An 18185-nucleotide genomic window follows, 5' to 3' on the forward strand; every position below is an offset into this window, starting at 1 on the left:
CAGCTATTGATGTCTCTGCCCTCCAATTAAAATATATTCATTTTGCATATATTTAGAGATGTATCTGTGTGACTTCCATGGTAGAATGGAAACTCCCTGAAGGCAGAGTCTGTTTTGGTTTTGTCTTTTAATACTTCCCCCTCAGTGTCTAGCACAGAAATAGGTACTTAATAAATGTCTATTGATTGAATCTTAGTCATTTGATATTATTTAAACATAAATGACTTCATCTTTGTGTCTTCTCCCTCCACCAACCTTTGTTTCCTCTGTACTTAACTAGGAGGGTCCTTGAAGACAGGTCTTTGGTCCATCACTGGGTCACAGAATCATATGCTTAGACTTAGAAGGGACCTTAGATATCATCATGCCCAAATGTTTCATTTTTGCAGATGAGGAAAGTGTTCACACATTTTGTATGTATCAAAGATAGGATCTGAGCCCAGGGCTAGCCTGCTCTTCACCATGCCAAGCTGCCTGTCCTTTATACTCACAGCCTTTCTATTGAGATTGGATCTGCCAATAAATAAACAAACATTTATAAAGGATCTACTATGTGCTAGGTATTGTGCTACGTCATTGAGGATACAGAGACAAAGAACAAGATCATCCTTCCAGAGCTTACACTTGAACTAGTAGGACCTTCAAGGATCTAGGCTCTTTTTCCCATGCTGGTAGCACCAAGGTAGGACAGCAACTAAGAATATTAAGAAGTTCCTTCTGGGAGAAAGACTTTTATGAATGGTTTCATTTCCTGGTTCTGATACTGCTCTCTGCATTTACACATCACTTGTTACCTTCTTGTGAAGTTAGTGAGATGAAATAAAAATAAACATAATGATATTCAATTAATTGCTGTTAGAAAAGTGTGTGTGTGTGTGTGTGTGTGTGTGTGTGTGTGTGTGTGTGTGTGTAAAAACAGCCATATTTGATTAAACTGCCCTGATGGACAGCCTAAATGAGGCCTGGCTCAATCTTTAAAACATGAGTCTGTATCCTGTTGCTTCGACTCAGAATTTACATTTCTGCCAGCTCAATGTATGTTGCATCAATAAAAGATTAAGGAGCAAATAAACTGGGACTTAATTAAGGGGATAATGGAGCAAAGTTTTATTTATTCATGGGCTTCATCGGCAACACTCAATATCCCACTTAGCAACGCAGTCCCCTAATAGCACCAGAGTGTGGCTTTTTTATACAGCTCAATGATTAAGAATCAATATTCTTTAACGGTAACAGTTTTTCAGATAAAAAAAAAATAAAGGGAGGCTGGACTTAGGAGCTCTTCCATGGAAGGATGGCCCAAGCTCCATTCTTATCCCACTCCAGTCAACAGGAGAAGGTTGCCATATTTCTTACACCTTGGTAGGCTCATGGGAAGAACATTTGAAGAGGTCCTCTGGGTGACTGCAAGTCTGACCTTGAGAACAATGCTATAGGAAGCCATGGGGAAAAAAAATCTAGGTTTCCCATTTATATACTTAGCAATTTGTTCTGTGTTTTAAAATGGGTCAGCTAATCTATGGCCTTCAGGTCACAATGAACTCTTCAAAGTTGTGATGCTGTCATCAAGGCAAGTAGACAGCTATGTGATATAGTGGTGCTCACTAAGACCTGGGTTTGAATTCAGCTTCAGATACTAGCTGTGTGATCCTGGGCAAAAGATTTTATGTTTTTCAGTCTCAGTTTCATTATTTGTAAAATGGAAATAACAGCTTTTACTTCACAGTGTTATAAGGATTTGATGAGCTGATAGAAATAAAGCACTCATAAGTAAATAAAAATATAAGACTGTAAGTAAAGCTTCTCTTGAAGCTCTATACAAATGGTAGCTATTATTATTCTCAGGGAAATGTAACACATTTTGCTATTTCTAATGGCACTGAAAATGTGATAAAATGCTTTTATACTAAAATTATTATTATAGCATAGAGATATTCCAGAGTGCTCTAACCATGGTCCTATTGACTTTAATAAACGAAAAGTGGATTTCCATTTGGGGGTAGGTTTTGTGGAGGAAAGTAGAATTCCAGTTTCTTTCCCTGTTTGACCTGGATTCTTCTGTTTTCTGATCTCCCATCTCAGAATCTCAGAGATGGGAAGGGATTTCAGAATCCAGTCCCTCCAACTCATGCCAGGACAAGAAGTTCCCATAACAAGCCATCAACCAATCTCTACTTAAAAAACTCCAATAAGGGAACACTCATGACTTCTTCACAAACCTCCCCCCTCTCCAGCCCATATCTCATTTCTTATATCAAGCCAAAATATCTTGAACATCACTTGAATGTCCACTCTTTTACTTCTGTTTTTGCTCCTTTCTACAGCAAAAGGGAGTGTGAAAGCAGAAAGATTACTTAAAGATACACTATGAAAAGAAACCGAAACAGTTATTGAAATTGTTAAAATTTGAGTGGATGAATCACATTGCCCGCCCTTAGCCCCCAACCTCCCTGGGGCTTAAAAACTTAGACACATGGTTAGCCTTTTGGAGCACATGGCAACATGTGTCAAACCATGCTGTCTTCTGTGAGGGAGCACTCCTACACAGAACCAAGCAATATTGAACACTCATGCGTGCACACACGCCACAAAACGGGCCATGGAGGCCAGCTAGCCAAGCTCAAGCAGCAATGGAATGGGGTAAGTGGAAAGTATGCATCAGAAAAAAATCTGATATCTCTAGAACAAGCACAAAAAATTCCTCTTTTTTTTCCTATTTGGAAACCACAAGCAATTTCCTTTTAAATCAAATAACCATGATTTACATCCAATCCAATGCCAGATTTTGCATGTGAGTTTCAAATGTTTTATATATAGATTGATCCTCCCCTAGGACACATACTCTTAGTTGCCATTACTTCTTGTTATATACTCAGAGCATATCTTTTTTTTAAGAAGGGGATAGCTTGAAAAATAAAGGAATTTAATAAATCATTTGTCCTAACACATTCTCTGTAATTCTCCCTTAATTGTTTTTTCTTCTTAATTCAGGAAAAAACAAGAGGAATGAGAATCAAAACAACTTGGGGTTTGAGCTCCAAGTCTATCATTGATTAGCTGTATGATCAAGGATAAGTCTCTTGAATCCTCAGCCTCAGTTTCCAGCTCTGTCAAATGAGGTGAAATCATAACTAAAATAGTTACTTCACAGGGTGTTTGTGAGGACCAAGCAAAAGAATGTAGGGATACCTTTTGTAGCCATAAAACCCTCCATATACATATTTGGGAACTAGCATGATTTCTGACAACAACAATAGAGATGACAATATTTAGAAATACCTAGATTCTTATGGGTCTACTTGTCAAGGAAATCCTCCATTTATCAGGGAGACCGTACTCTTCCTGATAAACGCAGCTTTATTTAATGTTTCTTGGAACATCATAATCCTTCTCAGAAAAGATATCTATGTATAAATGTGTATGCGTGTGTGCATATATGTATATACAGGTATATACATACATATACTTTATGATGGCAGATCTCCAGTTGAGATGGGGTTGAGGAGATCTGGTATGTTTATAAACTTGACTTGGACCACAGTAGGGGGCACTCAAAATAGGACACCCCATTGGGGCATGATGCAACCAAAAAAAATAAAAAAGGAAAAAAATGGCTGATGCTTCAAAGCTATCCAGCAGGTGCTAAAAGGCGCTAATATGAAGGCAGAGCAGCTCACCAGCACACCGAGAGCACACGCACACAGTCAGACAAACGTACCACTGGCGGTTCCCGTCCCACTGCCCGAGCTGGGTCCGGGTGACGATACCACGGTCCGGTAGGTGGGTGGTGGAGGGGGAGGTGGTGTGGCTCTCTGGCCCAACCCCAAATCTTTAGGAGATGCGACTGTTTCTAAGTTATCATCTTTCCCGAGGGTCTGCTCAGAAAACTTCTTCTGAACCTCTTCTAAATCAAGTGGCGAAGGGATGTTGCGTGGAGGGTCTCCAGCTGAGGAGTCAGCTGGGTTTTCTGACGCTGGTGGTGGGGACGCCACCTTTTCCCTTGAAGTCAACTCTGGAGTGACCCGTTCCGGGGACGCGTCAGAAAAATTGACCCACTTTTCTTCTGTGTTAACGACCACAGACTTGGGGGACAAAACTGGGCCAAAAATGCTGTCCAAGTCACTGATGGATGGTAGTTTGTCACCTTTGACCTCGTGTGTGGTCTGCTCACTGCCTGTGGTCAAAGGAGTTGGTTTAAAACTTTAACATGAACGTTTACCACTATTGCTTCAATGGGGAAGGGGGTGGGGATTGCCTCTGCCCTGGGAGATCAGAGCTGGGGCCAAATTTCTCGAGCATGACCTTTTTTAGGAGCTCCCCAGGAGGGGCCACTCCTGGAAATGTGAATTCTCTTTACTGATGCAGATTATCCCCTCCCTGGCTCTGAAGCCTGACTCTCGGACATGTAGGTGCTGTGCAACCCTGGCCGAATCACTGAGCCTCTGCCTCGGTTTTCTCATCCCTAAAATGGAGATAATTTTAGCACCTACTCTTGCGGGGCTCGAATGAACTCCTCAATCTTGATAACATTTCAGAAAATTAAAATGCTACACAAATCCCACCCATTTAAAATTTTTAAGCATTTATTATTTTTACTACCCATGTGACCTTGGGTAGATCACTTACTTATCTTTTCCCGGGACTTTAGTTTCCTCATCTTTAAGAAGTAAAGGAGTTTCTAAGTTCTCTCCCAACTGTAACGTTAGGATTCTATGACATCAATCACTAACTCAAATCTATAGTGGCCGTTTGCGAATTGAGTCTCACCCCTCCTATGGAATGGTGGGCTACAGGACGTCTCATCTCATGCTGGTGTCTATTCCATTCAGTGATCTGAAGATTCACAACCTAATTAACTGGGGTCTTTAGTCCTGAAAGCCTGTGCTCAATCCAGCAAGTCCCAAATTCACCCAAAGGAATATTGACTCAATGCCGTACGGAACCACTGGGATGGCTCTGATGATATTGAAAAAAGACATTTCCTAGACCTAAGGACCTTAGTCCAGTCCTGTGCCCCTGCTGATGAAGCAAAAACTCAAGAACCATCTACTATTTCTTTCCATTTGAGAATAGAACAGTTATCTAAGGAGCCCTGAAAGGATAATGGGGAGGAAAGCCTTACATTTTCATTTGAGATTTGGGCTCCCATCCATCCTTCTTGGTTTTCTTTATTCGTTTCTTTTTGTTTTATTCATCTATTTAATTTGGTTGATTTCTCTATCTATTCCTCTGACTTTAACACAGTAACAAATTAAAATTCCAACATCCTTGACTCCTTCCTTGAGAAATCAATAGTAACACTTTTCTCAGAAGTCTGGCCTCAGTTTTAGATGATAAAACCAAGGTTCATTTGATAAGGCTTGTTACTAAGTCTTTGGAGGTCATCGATGGACCTTGGCAAAAAGGAAGGTCCGTTTCTTATGTGTTCTACAACTCTGGATCTATAAGCCCTGCTGACAGGATGGAAAAGTGGAAATTCTGAACGCCTGATCTGAGATTCAAGGCCCTGGCAGAACTGAACCTTAGCTCTTCTATTCACTCAACGCTCTGGACCTCAGTTTCCTCATCTATAAAATGAGGAGACCAGCCTCGCTAGCCTCAAGCTCTAAGTAGTTTTACAAGGAATGGATTTTTGAAAGCTGCTAAGACAGATAGACAAACGATCCTGACATTTATAATTAACTTTGTTTCCTGGAGACTTATTTACCTTCTGTAGGAATGTTAGGGAGTAGGCAGGGATGGCAAAAGGGAAGAGAGCTGGGTTTACAGTGATTTCTACCCAAGGAAATAGGTGGCCCATCACAAATTGGATTCATTTGCTCTTACTGATACACAGTGTAGTCTGTGAGTTGCCCAAACAGCTCCAAGTGAACCCAAGTAGGAAATAGGAAGCTGATGGATGACTGAGTCTCCCACAAACCACAAGCAGCGTTAAATGTTTGATGGACCAAGCCCAGGAGATTGGGCATTGATTAAGGAGGTGATATAGAGAGATGGGAAGTCTAAGGCCTCCAGGCTGCCACAGCTCTGGGCATATTTCAGCCTCCTCTCATCTGCTGGCCTTGGGATACTCATTATTTCAAAAACTACTGGGGGGAAAAAATCTTTGCCCATGCACATTTAATGAGAGCTCTGCCATCCCCAGAGCATGGCTGACCCCCATCTGTACGTGATTGGTTTAAGTCGGTCACCCAACTTACTGGCTTTTGAAAAATGAAAACAAAATCTGCGTCTTAGGAGACCTCGTCAAATTTTAAAATTCTGGCATGAAAACCTAGGAAGCCGGGCACCAAATGAAAAGTCCCCCCTTTTTTAAACTGAGATCTTTCTCAAGTATTGTGAGTCAAAGTATTCCTCCTCTTTTTCAAACAGCTCAATGAGAACAAAAGCAGAAAGAAAAGGGAGAACATTAATTTTTCACTGTAGATAATTTCCTGTAGAGAAGGAAAGCGAAGCATAAAGTACAATTCCATAGTGACAAAACCTACAATGGAATCAAACCAACGTATACTATATTCATCCTTGTCAGACCCTAGAAAAACATTGAGAATTCTGATTCAGCCAGAACAGGCCAGGCTTATTTCTTAAAGAGCCAGTGCTCCTACGGATCTCTTACTATCTCTTTTCTAGTCCCAAATGGAAGAAAGGACTCTTTTCAGCTTACCTGGTCCCACTGTTAGAGGAGAGCCGGTGCGAGGTGGGGTCGCTGGTACGTTTTTAGGAGGCAAGGGTGGAGGTGCTGTGAAGAGAGGAGAAGCCAGCCGTTAGTGACGTGAGCAGCTTCTACGCCACAAAGAAACAATATTTCTGTCTCACAAAGCTTTTCGGCTCGAGGTCCAGCCTGTTCTTGCTCTTGGAGATAGAGAGAAGAAGCCGATGCTCCTACTGGCACACGTTTCAAGGTAGGAAAATGAATCATTTCACAGGGAGAAGCTTAGAATGCTGACCTTATCCGTCCCCTCCCAGATCACTGCTGCCAACATTAGGTCACTGGAAAATGTCGGGAGCACCAAATGCCCAGGAAACATCGCAGATGATCTTGGATCCCTGATGGCCCCGAGAACTCTATTTTAGGAGGCGATTTGCCATCTCGGAGGCCCTATTCCACATTCATTCTCTCGTGGACTTTGCTCAGCTGGGCTAATCACAGGCTCCGAAGGAACTTTAGTGACCATCAAGCTTATCCCAACCCCCAGAGAATTCTCTCTACAATGTTCTTGCCAAGTGATCACCTAACCTTTTCTTGAAGACTTTCAGGGAGGAGAGATCTACTTTCTCCCAAGGAAGCCCATTCTCCCCAGGGGTAGCTCTAATAAGAACTTTTTATTTAACTCTCGGACAAGAATGGATGGAGAATAGAAAGTAGAGAGACAGATAAAGCAGGTAGGATATACATACTATGAACCATTTACTGCTCTTAGTACTGATAATATGAATGCACACAAAAAAAAAGACCCATAAGGGCCTTCTGTTCTAAAGGGGGATGCCATTCAGAAAAGGAGCTGCAGAAATTCTGGGGGCTCTAGAGTAAAGCAGAAAAGTCCAGAGAGTTAAGAAATGAGCTAGGAGTGAAGTGAATAGGGAGAACTTGGGCACCTCTAGAAATGGTGGTTCAGGAATGAGACTCACCAGGCAGAGGAGATGTCCACAGAGGGTGGAAGAACCATTCATGGTAAGGAAGCTATCAAATACTCCAGTGATTTATTTAAAAACTCTTCCCTTCCATCTTAAAATCAATACTAAGTATCATTTCCAAGGCAGAAGAATTCACCAGCTCTGGAAGTTACTATCAAGTTGGGAAGGTTAAAAGTAAAGAGCCTGGTGATAGAGGGCAAGTCTTGCCCCCACTTAAATTCTAAAAAGCTCCATCACCTGAAGACTGGCTACCAGAGAATGCATTGGTTAGGACCGGAAAATCAATGAAGGCATGAAGGGATTTCAAGTTACAGTGATGAGGCATCTGTGTAGCTGAAAGAGTGGATTCTTATAGTGTTCAGTGAAGACTGGTAGAAAGAAAATGATGTCAACCTCATAAGGGCCAGCCTGAGTCTTGAGTAGACATATGAGCCATCCAGTTAATCTTTGAGAGTCAAAAAACCTAGCTTGTATATATTTATACGTCAATGTAAATAATCAAGTAATGCACAGTTATAAAGTGTTTATTACATGCAAGGCACTGTGCTAAGCACTGAGGGATATAAAAAGAGATAAAAGTTTTTGCCATCCTCACATATATCTATATCTACATATCAGGGTATATATAGGATAAATGGGGAGCAATTAACAAATGGAAGTCGATAGATAGGTAGATAGATAGATAGATAGATAGATAGATAGATAGATAGATAGAGATAGATGAATGGATGGGTGGGTGGATGGATGGATGGATAGGTAGATAGACAGATGGACAGATAGATAGATGAACAGACAGATGGAGAGAACTAGATAGACATATAGCCAGATAGATAGATAAATAGATGGCTGGATGGTTAGGTGGGTGGGTGGATTAATGGATGGATAGATATATAGATAAATAGATGGATGGATGGATGGATGGATGGATGGATGGATGGGTGGGTGGATTAATGGATAGATAGACAGATGGACAGAACTAGATAGACATACAGATAGATAAATAGATGGATGGATGGATGGGTGGATTAATGGATTAATAGATAGATAGACAGACAGATAGATAGGTGCACAGATGATAGGTTGATAGGTTATTAGAGAGGAAGATGAATTGGTAGAGAGTAATAGGTAGGCAGATAAATGGATAGGCATATGGTAGGTAGGGAGGTATGTAGGTTAGATGATGGATAGACATACATGTTTTCTTCCCTGCCTTAAGGACAGACTACCTTTGAATCTCCAGCACTAAGTGCAGAGTCTTTCATAGAGGAGGGGTTTAAGAAATGCTTGCTGATTATGTTCCCTAGGAAGTAGAGTCCTATTGCAGAACCCTGAGGAGACTCTCAGGGGTGGGTGCTCTTCAGGGAGTGGCCTTGGGGATCCCAGGCTGGGAGATTTACCATTATGTAGATGAATAAATAAAAGTGAACTTTTTAAAAGGAGAGATCATGGACAGATTGTGGTATGTATATGTGTACAGAGGTTCAGACCAGGAAAATCTTCATTTAAGAGCTGGCATTGGGCTGGGTTTTGAAAAGATCTACGGATTCTTGGAGGAAGAAATGAGAAGGGAGAGCATTTCAGGCCTGGGACACAGCCTCGTGCAAAGACAAAGAGGTGGGAGGTGGGAAAAACCCTAGACTAACTGTGCTGCTCTATAATCTCTTCTCAAAGCCTCCTTTTCTTGCTCTTTCCTGGCCTCAGTTGTTCTGATGGATCTTGAGATTGCTAGAATTCTGGGTTCCATTCGAAGTGTGATTTCACAGATCACTGGGCTCGGCCATGTCCTACAGGAGTGGGAGGAGGATGCGTGTGCATGTGTGCTTGAGTGCTCATGTCTGGAGTGGCAATGCTCCTGATTTGAGGAGAGAAGAGGCTCACTCCAGAGTTCATATAAGGAAACATTTCCTAATTAGAACCATCCCCAAACTCTTGAAAGCATTTGGCTGTGTATTCCCCATGCCTAGCATGGCATCTGGAAAAGAATGGCCCCTTCCTCGTTGCATGCAGCCTGGCTAATTGGAATGAGCTGCCTCGGAGGCTGTGGGCTCCGTCCGGCCACTTGGCTGTACCAGAGAGAGGATTCTTGTTCATCTGCAGGTTGGGTTCAATGATTCTAAGCTGCCTTGCAAACCTAAAATTCTGGTGAATCTTCCTTTGGTGAATCTGTGAGTCTTAGGGGCTTGGCTGAAGCTTCAGTGTAGAGTCAGGACAGAGTTATTGTCTGTGCTTTTCATGGCACAGCTGATAGAGATCTGCCCTTGAAGCAGTCCTGAGTTCAAGTCTTACTCTGATACTATCTGATCTTGGGGAAATCATTTCATCTCAGTGCTCGAGTCTATGCTAGGATTCTAAGTTGTCTGCAGTAGAAAAAGGACTTTCCTCCCCTGGGAATACCCTAGACCAATGGAAACAGAGGTCGATCGCTATTCCTGTCCTCCATGGGGCAAAGCCATGGTGGGAGGCATTGCTGTCCTGGGGCAGAGCTTGTGGATGCCCTGACTCCAAAGGGTTCAGCTCTTATCTTAATCCCTCCCGTGCCTAAGGATGACCCAGGGCTTAGGGAATCCTTCTTTCCCTCACTCTCGGTGCTATGGAAGCTAAGTCATGCCTTAAACATCCCATGGAGTCCTTAACATGAAAGCAGCATCAGGAAATCATTCCCAGGCCCTGATGGCGGTCCAATTTTTCTAAGCAGACACTGTAAAATGAGCCACATTTTCCCAGACAGACCAGATGCTTGACTTACTTCCAGTGGGAAAAGGTCTTGTTAACTTTGGAGACTCGAGGCTTGGATTCATGGGCTGGGCAGAGCCCCAGATCTCCGGCTGATCTAAAGGAACTAGAAGCACAGAAGAAAAGTGAGGCAAGGGCTAGACGGAAGGACACTCGCACATGCTCCATATTTTCTTGTTCACTTTAGGATTATTTTCCCCTGGTTGTCTCTTTAACTGGACAAAGTTTAGTCCATCATTCTCCTGTTTTCTAGACTGTATGTCTATGGAAGCCTAATAACAGGTCCAGAGCTCTGTTGCTCATGACATTGCTTCTTTTTGGACAAGCCTTCAATACCACTACCACTACCACTACATTACAACCATTAGTACCACTACTACTACTACTATTACTACTTCTTCTTATTGTTCAGTTGTGCCCGATTCTTCATGATCCCATTCTTGGCAAGACAATGGAGTGGTTTGTCATTTCCTGCTCCGGCTCATTTTACAGATAGGGAAATTGAGGCAAACAGGGTGAAGCGACTTCTCAGGTTCCCAGAACTTATAAGGGTCTGAGGTTGAATTTGAACTGAGGTCTTCCTGACTCCAGGTCCAGTGTTCTATCACTTAACTGTCCAATAATAGCATACATGGCAGCAATCATTAGCATTTCTATAATGCTTAAAGAACCTAAAATCTTTTCCTCCTGAATAATTATCTCAGGATCCATTCTTGGTGGGGCTTGTCATTTGTTGATGCCGAGGTTTCTGATTCTGGCTGAAAAAGCAAGTGTTAATAACCCCACTGGGGTATCATTCCTTTGTCTATCCTCTGTGAAAATGGCGGTGGGGAGCGTGGTTATGGAAGAATTGTTGGATCTGAAGTTGGGAAGATCTGGGTTCAAATCTTGCTTCTGATCCCTACAATGGTAGGTCCTGTGACTTTGGGCAAGCCCATCTTCTGTGGGCCTCAGTTTCCTCATCTATAAAAGAGGGATAATAAAAACTGGGATGCCAATCTCAAGGGGGTATGCAAGGATCAGATGAGAAAATGCTGATGTGAGAAACTCTTTGCAACGTTGCAAACACTCTATAAATGTCAGACACTGCTATCGATGATAACATGCAATAATAGCGTGACCGCGCGCCTCAAAGCAGCCAAGGCTTTTGTTTCATCGAGATTTTTTTTTTTAGCTCCAAAACTTGAAATTGAAAAATGTTTGGGAAACGTCCCGGGTCTTAAGCCATAAAAATAAGCCTGCGACGAGGGGTCCAGGGGTAACAGAGGCCAAAGGCAATCCATCACTGGGCCAGAAAGGGGCTTAACAGCCTCGACTTCATGGCTCCCTCCTCGTTTGGTGCAGGTCCAAGGAAACTGGAAGGATTTCTGCTTTCTGTTCCTTCAGGTGCCTCATAAAGAAGGGAGGTGAGGGAAAAGGGGGAGCCAGGCATGAAGGAGAATGAGAAAGCAAGTGGGGGGCTTGTAGGTGGCCAGCAAAAGGCTTTCTGCTCCCTGGCTTGGGGAGGATCATGGAATAGAGCACCATCTGTAAAATGAAGGCAATAATAGCACATAGCTCCCATGGCTGTTAGGGGGATCTAATGAATTAAATATATATTAAACCCTTAACTTTTGTGTATTGGCTCCTTGGTGGAAGAGAGGTAAGGGTGGGCAATGGAGGTCAAGTGACTTGCCCAGGGTCACACAGCTGGGAAGTGTCTGAGGCCAGATTTGAACCTAGGACCTCCTGTCTCTAGGCCTGACTCTCCATTCACTGAGCTACCCAGCGGCCCCCAAAGATGGATTATATATTTGTTTTGAGGTGAGGTTCGAGGTCTCGATCTGTCTAGCAAAGACTTAGAGAGGACAGAATTCCATTTTTACAACTTATGACATGGATTTGGAAACAGGACAAGTGAAATCCCATTTTTGGAAATGAAGCCTTCCCAGCCCTAAGAAGTCAGATGTGAGCCAGTGAACCCATTATCCTGTCCTGCACATGAATCAGACAAAAAAGCCACCCCATTCCTCCATGTGAGCCTCTAAAGGAATGTTCGGCAAAATTCAGATCCATCTATCTGTGGCTGAGCCATCCCCACCCTCCTGGGCCTCGGAGATTCCACGCTGAGCTCCCTCCTGCCACCATCTAATGGTCCTGGATTTCACTGTGTGGATGGCGCATGGCTCAGCAGAGCCCAATGGAAGCCTCCAAGAATCCGTCCTGTCTCTCCTCCCTGCGGCTCCAAGTGGCAGAAATATGGGCGCACGGCGGGGGGGGGGGGTGCAGAAATATGGGCGCAGGGAGCGAGCCGTCTCCCGAGAGCAGAGTGTGTGTCATCTCCGCCCTGCCCAAGTTAAGTTATTTACTGTTCCTTGAGCCCTGAGGAAATCGAACCTTGCTGGGAGTGATCTCGGCAGAGCCCAGCAGCACGGCCGATGCTCCTGTGAAGCTTCCTCCTGAAATGTTCTTTCTCAGCTGACCAAATAGCGAACGTGTAGCAGCTGGGTTTTCAGCCTGGTGAGGATGCCAGGCATGGGCCGGCCTCTCCCGAGGCCACAGGAAAACAGACCCAGTTCTGGAAGGGATCTTCGACAGTACTGAGTGTTCCTCCTTTGTTTTACAGATGAGGAAACCGAGGCCGGTCATTTCACAGAGAAGTCAAACGGCTGGCTGTGACCACACAGCTAGGAAGGGTCTGAGGTGAGATTGAACGTCAAGTCTTCCTGATGCCAAGTCCGGGACCCTGACCACAATGCGAGACTGCCCAAATCTCATTTTTTCCCAATTCCCCCCTTTGTTCCGGTGCCTTCCCTCTGCTGATTGTTTCCAGTTTGTCCTGTTTATAGCTTCTCTGTGTGTAGCTGTTTGATCGCTTAGATCGTGAGCTCTTTGGGGGCAGAGTCTGTCTTTTGCCTCTTTGTACCCCCCATACAGGAGGTGCTTAATAAATGTTTATCGACTGGCTGATGCTGCTTCTTTCACATTTCGATGGACTGGACATCCACGACCCTGAGAGCATCTACGCCTCCCAGAGCGGCAGAGAGAAGGGTGCCTGGGTCACCTTCTCTCTCGCTCTCTCTCACTGTGACGTCTCACAGAAAGCGCCTCTTACACTTGAGGCTCCCGACTTGGGGAGTTTCTCAGGATATTTGCAGGGTCCTTTCATGCTGCTGAAGGATTGGGGGGAAATGATCTTTAACACAGGAGTGGGAAGTGTATGTGTGTGGATATACACACGCAGATATATTTAAACCCCTCACCTTCTGTCTTAGAAGCAATACTAATTATTTGTTCCAAAACAGAAGCGCATAAAAGGCTAAGGAGGTTAAGTGACTTGCTCAGGGTTGTGCAGTTAGGACATGTCTGAGGTCAGATTTGAACCCAGGTCCTTCAGACTCCATGCCTGGGCTTCTATCCACTGAGCCACTTAGCTGCCCCCCAAAGTACTCATTAAATGCCTCCTTTGTGGCAGGCACTGGGTGAGGAGCTGGAAACACAAAGGCATGTTAGCCTTCCAGTGATTCTGGGACTGGCCATCTCCGCATAGGCAGGCAAGCAGGCAGGGGTTTTCCTACCTTCAGATTTCTGCTCTTCAAACGTTGATTCCAAAGGAGGGCCAAACAGCGGGGCAAGGGCCACGGGGTCCTCTGGAGCCTTTTTGCTGGATCCCACACATTCAAGGCAAACAGAGAAAAGATGAAGAATGTCAATAACCTGGATGTTGGCGCCAGGAATATTTCTGGGGCTGTGTGTGTGTGTGTGTGTGTGTGTGCGCGCGTGAGTGTGTGTGTCTAAGTGTGCCTGTCCTGATATTCTGGATTTTAAAAATCTCTTCTATTTCCTCTCCACATTTCTACAAAAATACTTCCGTGTTTCCCTATAGGCAGTACTCCTTCCGCCCCAATAGAGTGGAAGCTCCTTGAGGGCAGGGGTGCTTTTTCTTTTCGCCTTTTGTCTTCTCTTTCTTTTTGCGATGCTTTTTCCTATCCCCCCTCTGCCGTCCCCCAGCCCCTCGCCTTCCTTTTGGGATGACCGTCCATTGATTTGGTCCCTATCCTGCGTCTATAGGGTCATTGACATTAGACTCAGCTTTGATGACAGAGACAGTGTTTTTGTCTTTCTCTGTATCTCCAATGGGTAACAGGTCACCACAGATCATAGATTAAGGCAGGAAGGGATCTTAGAACTAGCAAATCCAGTCAGAAGAGACGATGGAGGCTAAACAACTCGCCCAAATGTATGACTCCAGTGGCCTCATCTGTGAAGTGGGACTAATAATAGCCCCTCTGTCGCAGGGCTGTTGTGAAGATAAAATGAGCTAACATTTGTAAAGCACTTTGCAAACATAAAGCACTCCATAAATGTTAGCCATTATCAGGTGTCTTTGACAAGATTCAAATTCTAGCCCTCTCGATTCCACGTCTGACTCCCTATCTACCAGCCCACGTCAACTACTTGTTGACTGACTAGTGGTGAATCCCATCCTCATGGATGAGATGAGGAGAGCCGGTACCTGACCTTACTTGGGAATTTACGAGGCAACCAGTTAAGAGTGTGGTAGGCCGATTCCCAGGAAGAGGAGGCAAAGCAAACTCACTGGGATTCCAATTGATCCACCCATCATGAGTGGAGTGGGGACCAAGAGAAGACTAAAGCCCCCATGGCATCCCCTTTTTCCCCTCATATCCTAGTGATTCACGTGAACTCTTTAAGGCTGATGCCAAATGAGAGCTTAGTGGAGTCTTGGATTCCACGTGTGTGCGTGGAAATAAAGACCCGTGCCAATAAACAGGACGGGGGAAATTCCATCTGGCTACAGAACAGGAAGTCTGAGAGTGAGGAAGAGACGGAAGCCTTGTTGCTGATAGAAATAAAGTAGAGGGAAGCTAATTATTTTAGGGTGTCATGATTTCAAATAATTGGCTATGAGAAAAAATAGAATAATTCAGCAGAGTGTAAACTCCCTGAAGGCAGGGTCTATTGTTTGGGTCTTTGGAGCTCTAGTATCTGGAACAAAGTAGGAGATTAATGAATGCTAGCTGAATTGAAAACTAACATTGAATATCTAACACCTGTCTTTCCTATAATCTCAAAGCACCTTCCTAGAGGACTATGTCGGTCTTAAAAGCAGCCTTATGTCTCTCCAACTCACAGTGAGAGGACAGGCAGAATCCTGGATTTAAAATAAAAATTTCAAGTAGAGATAACAGTGAAATGGAACACTAAGAGTCCTGGATTTGAAATCAGAGGACCTGGTTCAAATCCCAACTCTCATTTTCATAAGCAGTGTGACCTTGGGCAACTCACTTCCTCTCTTTTGGGGGACTCTGTTTCCTACTTCGCAAGATGAGACTTTTGTAAGTCTTCCCTCTCTGAGCATTTTCCACTTAAACCATACGTGTCTTGTGCATACCTAATTATGAGTATATTGTTTCCCATATTCAAATGTAAGTTCCTTGAGGCCAGGACCCTTTCTGGGGGTCTTTATATCCCTGCTACTTGGCTCAGAGTAAGCACTAATCAGTGCATGGGGACTGTTGAAACAACTTTATTAGATGATCTTTCAAGTCCCCGTCCAGCCCAAAACTATGATCTGGGGATTGAAATCTATTCTCGTCCTATTTGTCTGATTATGAAGAAGGAAGCACATTGTCTCGTTTCCATAAAGAAGACTAACAGATTCATAAGTGGAGAAGATATCGGGCCAGATCTGGTTTTATTTCGGAATTACAAAATAGCTAAACAACTTCCTAACCAGACTGTAGGTAAGTGGTGGCACACTCATACCTGAGATCTGGCCCACATTTGTCACATACAAGTCTATAACTTGAGCCACGCGTAGAACAAGGTAACCAGAAGTTTTCCCTGGATGCAAAACTATAAAAAGGGCCAAACTCATGCAAAACTTCCTCCAGGGGCTAGAAGATCCTGTAAAAATGAAGCTCCTCACCCGTATTCAATTGGATTTGTCTAGATTACTTGTAATTTTCCCATGATGAATGATAAAGTATTGTTGAGAATGAGATTCACGTGTTTGGTCCTAGATCACGTTTCCTTATTTCCTGCTCGTGGTTCTGAAATTGCTAGTTATGATTCTAATGATCACAGATCTGGAGAGGACCCCTGAGGTCATCTAGCTCTGCCCTTTCATTTTACAGATCTAGAAACTGAGGCTCAAAGGTATTCATTGACTTAGGAGCATAGATCTAGAGCTGGAAGGGGTATCAGTGGCCATCTAGATCATTTCCCTTATCCTACTTTATAACTGAAAAAAATTGAGGAGGGAACCAGAATTTGAACCAAGGTCCGAACCTGACACTCATCACTCTGTGGGCAACATAAATGCCTTTTCTAACCAGTGACCTGGCACTGGTGAAAACTTTCCATCAGACAGAACAGGAGAGAAGCAATTGTGAACTCTTGTTGAATTCCTAACCCTTCCCCACAGGGCTCCTTGGGAGAACTGGTGGTATTTTATATCTGCAGCCAGACCCCTTATTAACAGGGAGCCGCGAGTACAATTCAGTTCAGCTCAGAAGAGAGCAGATCATTGACGACTTATGCCCCTGATTTTGCCCCAAGCTCATCGTCTCTTTCATATTCACCTTACGAGCTCTGGTGTGGGCGTTGAGCGTCGAGGTCTTGCTACCTCTTCACCTGTGACACGGGATAACATAGGATTAGAACAATTCTATCTCCTTCCCCTGGGATTTCCCAAATTTAGATACACGTGTAAGTTTGAGCTCCGACTGGATACATACAAAATCACTCTACGTTCATTTGCTTATCATGCCCAGGTCTGACAGCATCTTTGGTCCATTTGTATATGTTATGGTCCTTTTTTCTGGATTGAATGAGATTTTATTGGCCCCCTAAACTGTCAGTCGTCAGGCTTTTACTGGTTAAGCTTGCTCATTGATTATTTGCCTGAAGGAGCTGCTAAGCCAGTGTGGAAAGAATGTCAACCCATCAGTAACCTCTGCCCTTCCTTCACTGAGATGCCAAGAAAACAGGAAGCTGGAGAAGACACTCGCTCCTTTTGTATGACCCAGTCTGTACCCATCATTCTAGGGGAATTCTATCATAGACTTATATCTCATTTCATTGCTTGGGTTAACTGAATTTGCAAGTCAAGAGTTGAAGATGTATTCAGTCCTGTTCACCCCTATCTCTCTTCCCATTGTGAGCTGTGTTCACCTAATTCAGAAGCCTAAGTGTCCCTGGAGCATGGGCCACTGGGGAAGCAGTCAGCTAAAAGCCTCAGCACCTATAGAAATGCCAAACCCTATCTGTTGGGAGCATTTAGACAGGGACAGCACAGAACCCCCAGGAATTTGCTGGCATTGAGTTCTCTCTGCTATAAAGGAAGAGAAGCGAGTTCTATGTAGGCTTCAGGCATTAATCCTGAGTCCAGATTTCAAACACCCACATACAGAGAACTCTCTTTCAGGAAGGTATTCCTTGTACAAGATGTCATCTCGAGCTGGAGCCATACTTACTGGATAAGTTCCTTTTAATTGCACCCTAGAATTAGAAACAGATACTATAAGGATTAGGACCACATATAATAATTGGCATAATATGCACATTTCTGTCATTTCAATTAAGCTGGGCAAAGAAGCAAAGGCTTCATGCAAAAGCACGTGCATACACAGAAATATATTTTTATATTTAAACCTAAGAAAATTGAGAAAGAGACAGAGAAGCAGAGACAGAGAGAGGAGAAGAGAAGAAAAAAGAAGAGAAGAAGGAGTTAAAGGAGAAGAAAGAAGGAGGAGAACAATAACAAAGAAAGGAAGAAAGAAAGAAAGAAAGAAAGAAAGAAAGAAAGAAAG

The 18185-nt window shown here is 43.7% G+C and overlaps 1 protein-coding gene across 1 annotated transcript in view; it reads right to left on the minus strand.

The window, feature by feature from the left end:
* Positions 1–18185, minus strand: part of SGIP1 (SH3GL interacting endocytic adaptor 1) — a 169263-nt gene that overhangs the window by 62432 nt on the left and 88646 nt on the right. The window contains exons 10-15 of the mRNA XM_044674763.1: positions 17850–17874; positions 16956–17007; positions 13926–14011; positions 10382–10474; positions 6665–6739; positions 3719–4174 (exon numbers count right to left, since the gene is read on the minus strand). Of these exons, the coding sequence (XP_044530698.1) occupies positions 3719–4174; positions 6665–6739; positions 10382–10474; positions 13926–14011; positions 16956–17007; positions 17850–17874 (787 nt within the window). The remainder of the gene's footprint in view (positions 1–3718; positions 4175–6664; positions 6740–10381; positions 10475–13925; positions 14012–16955; positions 17008–17849; positions 17875–18185) is intronic.

Source organism: Gracilinanus agilis, chromosome 4 (assembly GCF_016433145.1).
Source record: "Gracilinanus agilis isolate LMUSP501 chromosome 4, AgileGrace, whole genome shotgun sequence".
Classification (NCBI taxonomy): domain Eukaryota; kingdom Metazoa; phylum Chordata; class Mammalia; order Didelphimorphia; family Didelphidae; genus Gracilinanus; species Gracilinanus agilis.